General features: G+C 41.1%; 1 protein-coding gene across 4 annotated transcripts in view; it reads right to left on the bottom strand.

The window, feature by feature from the left end:
• Positions 1-8,842, bottom strand: part of nfat5b (nuclear factor of activated T cells 5b) — a 210,357-nt gene extending 201,515 nt beyond the window's left edge. For all 4 annotated transcript variants that reach the window (XR_011889267.1, XM_072279813.1, XM_072279812.1 and 1 more), the window contains exon 1: positions 8,459-8,842. Coding sequence is in view for 3 of the 4 variants with exons in the window: in XM_072279813.1 (XP_072135914.1) it covers positions 8,459-8,531 (73 nt within the window). In the remaining variant the exon portion in view is untranslated. The remainder of the gene's footprint in view (positions 1-8,458) is intronic.
• Positions 8,843-10,268: the final 1,426 nt, after the last annotated feature.

Genomic DNA, 10,268 nt, shown 5'->3' on the forward strand with positions numbered 1-10,268 from the left:
GCAAGGAGGCCCACAAACCTGACTCAGTTACACCAACACACATAAAAATTGCCGGTGAATGCAGCAGGCCAGGCAGCATCTGCAGGAAGAGGCACAGTCGACACCCCAGGCCGAGACCCCCCACCAGGACCAACCAAATGAAGAGACAGCAAGAGACCCGAAGGTGGGACTCATCTCTTTTTTTCTTCCAGTCCTGCCAAAGGGTCTCGGCCTGAAATGTCAACTGTATTTTTTTCCCCCCCACAGATGCTACCTGACCTGCTAATTTCCTCCAGCATTTTGTATGTGTTGCTAAAATATTACTTGAACAACTTTTCAGATTCCTTTTGTTTTACTTTTAACTTAATTTGATTAAATATTTCAATTTGTGCAGTTCCAGAAAATTTTCCTTACCACTGGCATTGCCTAGTTTATCATACTGATGAGATCTATAAATGAGGTAACAAAACACCTTTTTGCAAGTTTCTCTTTGACACAATCTATAGAAAAATGCACAATAGTCATCTGCAAATGTCTCACAAATGTATTACTGGCAGGATTCCATTATTCTTAGAATAAGTATTTATGGATTGAAATTTCCCTGCATAACAAAGCCACACAAACAAGAAGGTCGTAAATCCAAATTCTGACCTATGCTGAGTTACCCGTTGGGTGCACGATTTCTTCCTGGGACTGCAATTGGCTTTCACATTGCTTGATCAGGGAGGGCAGTATCAGCCAGGCTTTCCACTCAACTGCCATTCAGTGACAATGCTACTGAGCTTGCATTAAGAATTATATTTGACTCAAATGACTTAACAGCCAAATAGCTTACTATTTACATTTTTAAAAAACTTTAGTACATGATATATATAGTTACTGATAAAGATATTTAAGATTTATAACATTGTGACCCAATAAAACTTTATTATATTCAAAAGATATTTTTTAAAAAACAAAAAAAGGACTTTGTCCTTTGCTTCTCTCCCACTTAATCCCTTGTTTATGGAAGACAAGCAACCTATTCCAAGCTTGGTAACAATATCACACCAAATGATATGTGCAGCAATGACTTAGAATGGTTTTCCTCTTCATATTGTTTTCCTGAAAGGAAGCACCTGGTCCCCTACAGCACTTTCCCCGATACTTCTGATCCAAGGTTCAGAATGCAGACTCACAGAAGAACCAACAAACTAAAACTCCTTTAAATGTTCAACAAAACCCATGAAGGTAAAACAATAACACGAGGAATTCCGCAGATGCTGGAAATTCAAGCAACACACATCAAATTTGCTGGGGAACGCAGCAGGCCAGGCAGCATCTCTAGGAAGAGGTACAGTCAACATTTCGGGCCGAGACCCTTCATCAGGACTAACCGAAAGAAGAACTAGTAAAAGATTTGAAAGTGGGAGGGGGAGGGGGAGATCCAAAATGATAGAAGACAGTGGGGGAGGGATGGAGCCAAGAGCTGGACAGGTGATTGGCAAAAGGGATATGAGAGAATCATGGGACAGGAGGCCCAGGGAGAAGGAAAAGGGGGGGGGGAACCCAGAGGATGGGCAAGGGGTATAGTAAGATGCACAGAGGGAGAAAAAGGAGAGAGAGAGAGAAAGAATATGTGTATATAAATAAATAACAGATGGAGTACGAGGAGGAGGTGGGGCATTAGCGGAAATTAGAGAAGTCAATGTTCATGCCATCAGGTTGGAGGCTACCCAGACAGAATATAAGGTGTTGTTCCTCCAACCTGAGTGTGGCTTCATCTTTACAGTAGAGGAGGCTTTACCAGAATAGGTTTGGAACATAGATTATATAGCCCCCTGCAAGCATGCTGAGCTCGTTGACTTCATTAACTTTGCATCCAACTTTCACCCTGCCCTCAAGTTTACCTGGTCCATTTCCGACAACTCCCTCCCCTTTCTAGATCTTTCTGTCTCTCTCTCTCTCTGGAGACAGCATATCTACTGATGTCTACTATAAGCCTACTGACTCTCACAGCTATCTGGATTATTCCTCTTCTCACCCTATCTCTTGCAAAAAATGCCATCCCCTTCTTGCAATTCCTCCGTCTCCACCACATCTGCTCTCAGGATGAGGTTTTTCATTCCAGGACGAGGGAGATGTCCTCCTTTTTTAAAGAAAGGGGCTTCTCTTCCTCCACCATCAACTCTGCTCTCAAATGCATCTCCCCCATTTCACGCACATCTGCTCTCACTCCATTCTCCCACCACCCCACTAGGAAGAGGGTTCCCCTGGTCCACACCTACCACCCCACCAGCCTCTGGGTCCAACATATTATTCTCCGTAAGTTCCGCCACCTCCAACGGGATCCCACCACTAAGCACATCTTTCCCTCCCCCCCCCCCCACTTTCCACAGGGATCGCTCCCTACGCAACTCCCTTGTCCATTCGTCCCCCCCATTCCTCCCCACCAATCTCCCTCCTGGCACTTAGCCTTATAAGTGGAACAAGTGCTACACATGCCCTTACACTTCCTCCCTTACCACCATTCAGGGCCCCAGCCAGTCCTTCCAGGTGAGGCGACACTTCACCTGTGAGTTGGCTGGGGTGATATACTGTGTCCGGTGCTCCCGATGTGGCCTTCTATCTATTGGCGAGACCCGATGCAGACTGGGAGATCGTTTTGCTGAACACCTACGCTCTGTCCGCCAGAGAAAGCAGGATCTCCCAGTGGCCACACATCTTAATTCCACATCCCATTCTGATATGTCTATCCACGGCCTCCTCTACTGTAAGGATGAAGCCACACTCAGGTTGGAGGAACAACACCTTATATTCTGTCTGGGTAGCCTCCAACCTGATGGCATGAACACTGACTGCTCTAACTTCTGCTATTGCCCCACCTCCCCCTTGTACCCCATCCATTATTTATTTATATACAATTTTTTTTTCTCTCTCTCCTTTTTCTCCCTCTGTCCCTCTGACTATACCCCTTGCCCATCCTCTGGGTTCCCCCCCTCCCCCTTTTCCTTCTCCCCTGGGTCTCCTGTCCCATGATCCTCTCATATCCCTTTTGCCAATCACCTGTCCAGCTCTTGGCTCCATCCCTCCCCCTCCTGTCTTCTCCTATTATTTTGGATCTCCCCTCCCCCTCTCAAATCTCTTACTAGCTCTTCCTTCAGTTAGTCCTGACGAAGGGTCTCGGCCCGAAACGTCGACTTACCTCTTCCTAGAGTTGCTGCGTGGCCTCCAGCAAATTTGATGTGTGTTGAAGGTAAAACAATTTTGTCAAGCTCATCCATTTACTTTTCCTCACATTCTGTGATCCTGCCAACACACATACTGTGTTTGATAGGGCATTGAAAAAGCACCTATAACGTCGGGGAAAAAAAAAGTTATATCATGGAGAACACTGTCCTCAAACCTAAAACTTTTATAATGTGCAGCATAAGAAAAATGCAGATGTTGGAAATCTGAAAAAAAGAAAATGCTGCAAAAACACTCAGCATGTCAAGCAGCACCCATGGAGAGAGCAATGACTTAATGACTTCATCAGAAATTAAAAAGTGAGCAGTAAGCATTTAAGTTACTGAGATGGGTACGAGTGAAAAGAACAGAGGAAATGTCTGTGCTAGTATGCAAACCAAAATTGTAAAGGTATTCCTTACTTTAAAAACTGGCAGTTGGATGATACAAGACCAAAAAAAAATTAAAACAGATAAGAAAGTGCCTTTTAAGATTGTCTTCCTTTCCCCTACAGCTAATCTACATCTCTACCAGTTTACCAAGCTCTCACCAGATCTCCTCCATTACTGTTTCATTCCCTTGCTTCCCAGCCAGAAAAGGGTCAGCATTTCCATCTCCCTCACTATATCCAACTTGCCTCCACATTCAATGGAAAACACCATTATTTTCAACATCCTCCACTCTCAGCAATGTAAACAGATCAAAGACACTCACTGTGGTTTTCTGAAAGAGGAAATGTGTTTGACTTAATTGCTTTCCTTCTTTGACAACATAACAGTGCATAAAAGAGAAATCAGTAGATGCACTAGGTTTTGATTTTCAGAATACTTTTGATAAGATTTCTGTATTAAGAGGGCATATAGTTGAGGGTCATACACAAAATGCTAGAGGAACTTGGCAGCTCAGGCGGCATCTATGGAAGAAAAAGTAAACAGTCCATGTTTTGGGTCGAAACCCTTCACAGGAACTGATGAGTTCTGATGAAGAGTCTCAGCCCAAAATGTTGACTATTTACTCTTTTCCATAGTTGCTGCCTACCTGCTGAGTTCCTCCAGCATTTTATGTATATTGCTTTGGATTTCCAGTGTTTGCAGATTTTCTCTTGTTTGATATAGTTGAGGATAATATATTGATATAGAAAGGTGATAGTCAAAAACACATTTTGGATGAGGAGGTCATTTCTGTGCTGGCAATCAACTAGATTAATGCCACAGAGATCAGTGCTGCAGACTCAACTATATATGATCACGATGACTTGGATGAAGGAGCTAAGCATAATTGAATAGACAAGTTGCGAGATGCCTGAAAAAAATGTACATAGGTAAATGAATGGGGAAAGAAGTCGACAGATGGAACATAATGTAGGAAAATGCGAGGTCATCCACTCCAAAAGGAAAACAAGAAAAAGCATATTGTTTAAAAGTAAGACTATAACATTTGGCTATAGAAAACGATCTGGGGGCCCCTAGCAGATGCAATACTACTAAGCTGGCAAGCAGGTACAGTAGGGAATTTAAGAAAATGAATACTGGCCTTTATCGCTAGAGACAATAAACATCCAGGGTGCTTGGATGCATCTCAGATGTTGCTGAGTCTACATCTGGAGCAGGATGCACAGATTTGTTTTCCATCTTTAAGATAAAAATTATTTGCATACAAGACAGTGCAGAGAAAATTCACTGGATTGTTTTATTGGACCAAAGAACCGGCATATGAGACAAGGCTGAGCGGCTCAGGCTTAAGCTCACTGCAGTATGGAAACAGGAGGTGACCATGTTAAAAAACAAAAAAGTTATGAAGGGGATTTACGGGTTAAGTGTTAAGATAATGTTAGCCCAGGTGTGGAAACAAGAGGGCATTTTCAGAAAAAGCAATGGCTCAGCTCAATCAACAACAAAGAGATTTCTACTCCGAAAGACTGGTGAATCTTTGGGATTCTCTATCTCAGACAGCAACAGAGGCAGAGTCATTGAATATTTTCAAGTTGAAGACCAAAATAAATTTAAACCACAAGGATACGAGAGTATGGGGGCGGGGAAGCAAAAGTGATTTTGAGACCAGCCAAGGTCTTGATGAATAGCAGATCAGGCTTGAGGGACCAACTGGCCTAATCGTGTCCCTGTTCATTATGTTTATATCTGGCTCCCTGCTCACTTTTATCTCCATCAACCATTTTCCCTTCTCACAACATCTTGCCATGGATCTTCAGGAATTGCAATACCTGTCCATTTACTATTTCTTTCAAAAATTCACTTGCACTACTTTTCATTTTGGGTACAGTTGAAACTCTTCGGTCAGGCATTCTGTGAACCAGCATGATTTGAATCGGTAGTATAGATAATGTACTAATTACTGATTCTAACCAAGACCTAAAATTAACTGAGATCTTTTCTATCTGTAGCTAATTAATCTACCAGTGTAACTTTTGCAATCCCAGCTGACAACGATCTCAGCCAACAGTATTTCCAATTTATGGAAACTGTGCTTTATAGACACCTCTCAGAACCCAGGCACAACTCATCACAGTTGTGTTTCAATTTCTATTTTCAATGTCTATACTTAAAAGAACAGTTCTCCTCAGAGGAATATGATCGTGTGGTAATTACTATGCACTGGCACCAGTCATGTCCCACAGACTATCAAACTGCAGTTTAAACACGTGCACCATTTGGTGCTAATAATCTGATCTCCTCTAGAATGGGAAAAACCAAATGCAATTTGGTGATAATTTTACAGAACACTTTCATTTGGTCTGCAAACTCCGGGTTTCCACTGATCTGTCACTTTAATTCTCTATTTCAGTCCAACTTTTAACTTCTGTTTTTGACATCTTACATTGTTCTAACAATACTTAGGACCCAAGGAATAACACCTAATCTTTCATTTGGACACATTGCAGTATTTGAAAATTAATATTGAAATTAATGTTAGGTAACCACCCTTTCCTTTCTCTTCACAGTTGTGTTTCAATTTCTCTACACAAATGGTGGCATGGATGTGGTGGGCAGAAAGATCCATTTCTGTATTTTACAACTATGACTCTACAAAAAAATAGGAGCAGAAGGGCATTTGGCCATTCAAAACTGGCCAACTAATCACAGCTGATCTTCTACACAAGCACATTTTTCTGCATGATACCTTGATTTCCCTATTATACAATAATCAATTACTTTTTTAATGCACTTGATGACCGAGCTTCTACATCACTTGGGGTAGAGAATGTCAAAGATTCACCTCCTGCTGTGGAAGAAATTTTTCAGCATCTCAGCTGTAAATGACTGGTGCTTTATTCTGAGACTATGATCCTTGGTCCTTGATTCTTAGTTATGGGAAATATCATCCTCATATTCAAACTATGAAACTCAGTATGAATTTTATACTCTACAGTGAAAACTTCTCTTTCTTCTAAAGTCTAGAGAATACAGGTCTAATTTACTCAATTTCTCATGTCCAACTTGCTGTTGCTGGAACTAGCCCTATGCACTCCCTCAAAGGCAAATATTTCTTTAGTCAAGACCATCAAAACTGAAAACAATTCTGGACTCAACAAGGACCCCCTACAACTGTAGCAATGACTTAATTCCTGTGCTCAAATGCTGTTGTAATAAAGGTGGATATAACACTTGCCTTCCTAGAAGAAACTAAGCATTGGCTTTCAGTGATTCATATGCAAGAACACCAAGGTCCTTTCAAACATAAACAATACCCATCTCTTAGCATTTCAATAACTTCTGTGTTGTGCATCAATGTCATATTATTTCTGCAGTAACTCATTAGTCAAACCCAAGTTGACCCAAGTAGATTGATAGTTGGTTATTTACACTTTTCAGTAACCAACTGTTAATCTACATTGATAGATTAGCCCAAACTCTGTGCTTTAACCCAGACCTTCGTCAGACCTTCTTAAAAGCCTTTATCTATTCTACTAAATGCATTACCTCAAGGACTCCAGTAGGCAAGTCAAACACAATTTTCCCTTCATAAATTCATTCTTCAGGGTTCCTTTCCTGAGAATTGAGTATTAGTTGATTTCACAATAAATCAAAATGTTCCATTTTCTTTAATAATCCATATTGCTCTACATACACTTCTCATAACTATTTCATTCTAACCATATTTAAACTAATGGGATATAGACCGTCACTGATGACTACTATAAAACATATGTGTTATTATTATAGGTTTGAAAATGCTTTAGAATGCATAGGAGAATTTGCATGAAGTCTAATTTCTTTAATTCAGACCACTGGAACCAGAAAGTCCTTGTATTATTTTCAAATTGTTGTTATTGTAAAATTCATTAAATATTCCATTATTTCTGGTACTGATGTCAACTGACATTATAAATTTCTTGTTTACTTTCTTCCTCTTGAGGTAACATCCTATCCACAGCAATAACTCCACAAGCTTCAGGTTTTTTGAAAATTTTGTTTCTTTTTCCTTTTTCCACTAAATGTCATTCCCTAACATCCTTTTGTATTAGGCAACTTAAAACAAGCTTTTCGCATTTTTCCAATTGTAAGGGATCCTTGATCTTAAATGCAAATTCTGTTGTACTCCACAAAAAAAGTCTTCACCTATTTATTGACTGCTTCCCGTATTTTTGTTTTTGAATCTTTAATGTGTTGATTCTCCCGACAGTGAACGAACCTTGCCGAATGGCGCTGGGTTTTCCTAATTTTGCATTATTAATCTTAGTTCTAAAAAATCCCAATCTACATCTTAGTTAATGTGAAACAATAGCAGATACCGCTAAATATACTTGGAGAGGAAAGAAAAATAAACCATTTACTAAAGAGCTGCGTTCTTCTGTAGCTGTGACGTGGTTCCTCAATAAACACAACTCTTCATCAACCCAACTTAAAGTTGTAAATACCAAATCCACCTACCAAATGAGGCCAATTCTGGGAGAACGGCCCTCCTATTAGCCTTGGGCCCAAGCTACGTACTCTGACAGGTGGTTGTAAATGTCAATCAACCATTTCCTCGTCAAGTTACGTTGCTCGGAGTAAAGCGAGATTGAATCCAAACCGAATTTATTTTAGTATATAACGATTTTGTTTAAACGTCGACGCAAGCGTTCGTAAAATAAAGTATATTAAAGTGACAACTATATTAAATCTAAATCTATTTCCCAGGACTGTCAGCTATTTTCTCAGTTACGGCCTAGATCTTGGTGGAAACGTTAAAAATATTACCCCAAAACGTACAATCTTCTATTTTACCGCGAGTCCAAGAAGTGAACGAAAGAGGCAATTAAACGTCCCCTTACCTTTGGAATACGAACTCTTCGGCGAATTAAGATCCAAATCCCCGCTGAGGAGGGAGATGAAATCAGAGGGCATCACCTTGGGGAAGGGAGGAAGAGTCAGGACTCCTCCGAGGAAATTGTTTCTCTTTTTTTTTCCTGCGTATTTTAAATTCCGGTTTAAGGCCTCGATGAGTTAAAACTCTCCTTTCAAGAAAAGAGCGTGTTTCAATGCGTGCATTTGGTCCTCAGTGAAGCGAAAGTACAGTGTGCCTACACGTACTGTGTGCGATGCGTGGTTTTATATGAATGTTCCTGCGTGCATCTCCACTCAACCGCTGGGCAATGGCAAGCTACTGTCGGATTTATCATTTATCATTACTTAGTCACTCGACTCCCTGCCAGCCCCGCCCCGACTCGACCCGACATCAACAAGCAGCGCTCGACGAGCCCAGCGCCTGCGCATGCGCATGCTCAGCCAACCGGCGCGTTCACCCCGCTCGCGGGCCTGGCTGGGGGTTGCGTGCGCAGCTCGCGGGTGCTGAAGACGCTGCGTAGTTCGATTATATTTCTCTTCTTTTATGGTTTTCTGTTACTGGGTAGTTTTGAGCTTTAAAAAAAAGTAAAGTTCTCACTTATTTATTTTGCCGATATGTTAACCTTGATGTTATTTTTTAATGTGAGATAATGATGGCAAGGGTTGACAATCTCTTCGGGTATTACCTCACCAAATTTCCAGTTGTCAGTTTTATGTAATAGGAGCGGGTCTGATTTCCTCCCACCCCAACTCAAGCGTTGCTACTTTCATTGGCTTTCAGATAAATTGAATCAACTGAAACTTGGAAAATCAAAAATAAAACCTGTAGGTGCTGGACATCAGAAAAACACACAGAAATGCCGGAAACACTTAGCAGGGCAGACAGCATCTGTGCATGAAGAAACTAATAAATAGCCCCCTCATCAGAATTAATGCTGAATGCTTCCAGCATTCTCTGTATTTATTTCAGAATCATATCATGTAGCTTTCTAAACACGAGGAAATCCGTAGATGCTGGAAATTAAAGCAACACACATAAAAGGGTCTGGGCCCAAAATGTGGACTGTATCTCTTCCTATAGATGCTGCCTGGCCTGCTGCGTTCACCAGCATTTTTTATGTGTGTAGCTTCCTAATTTGCTTCTCTAATTTATTCTCTCCTTCCCTTTGCCCTTGCTTAAGAAATGGTCCCTTCAATTAATGGTTTATTATGTCAAAATGACAGGAAATAATTTCTTAGTAAAACGTAAGAATCTTCACAGTATTTTATAGCTAACAGAGTACTTGTTGATAGGCCCATGACTGCTCAAAGTGGACCATGAAGGATAGTATTGAGACCTCAATGTAATGCATCAAGAGCACAGAAGGTTCCTGCTTTGGCAGTAGAAAGAATATCCACCCCATGCCACTGATCTGTCTGAGGAATTGTCTGCAGTTCCCACAATGGCATATCAGAACCCACAGATTTGGTGTGGAAGTAAGTCATTCACCGTGCCGGGGGACTGCCAAAGAGAAAAAAGCCAGCACACAAAGTGAGAGTTTATCTTTAAGATTGTATGCATCACATGATACTTCATTGTACTGGACCTGGTGTTTGGTTTGGGAATGGCTGCCTTTAATAAAGGATGTAAACAAAAACTTACTAACCAATGGCAGAACTTAGTGAGTCAAATAGCATTTGTGGAGGCATGCTCCACAGTTTGGGTCAAAGCCCTGCGTCAGAACTGATGGTGTAGAGTACAAAGAGGTGAGAGGTGGATTGATGATTGGCAGATTGAGCCAGGTGGTTGAAGGTGGG

This window comes from Mobula birostris, chromosome 15 (assembly GCF_030028105.1).
Source record: "Mobula birostris isolate sMobBir1 chromosome 15, sMobBir1.hap1, whole genome shotgun sequence".
NCBI lineage: Eukaryota > Metazoa > Chordata > Chondrichthyes > Myliobatiformes > Myliobatidae > Mobula > Mobula birostris.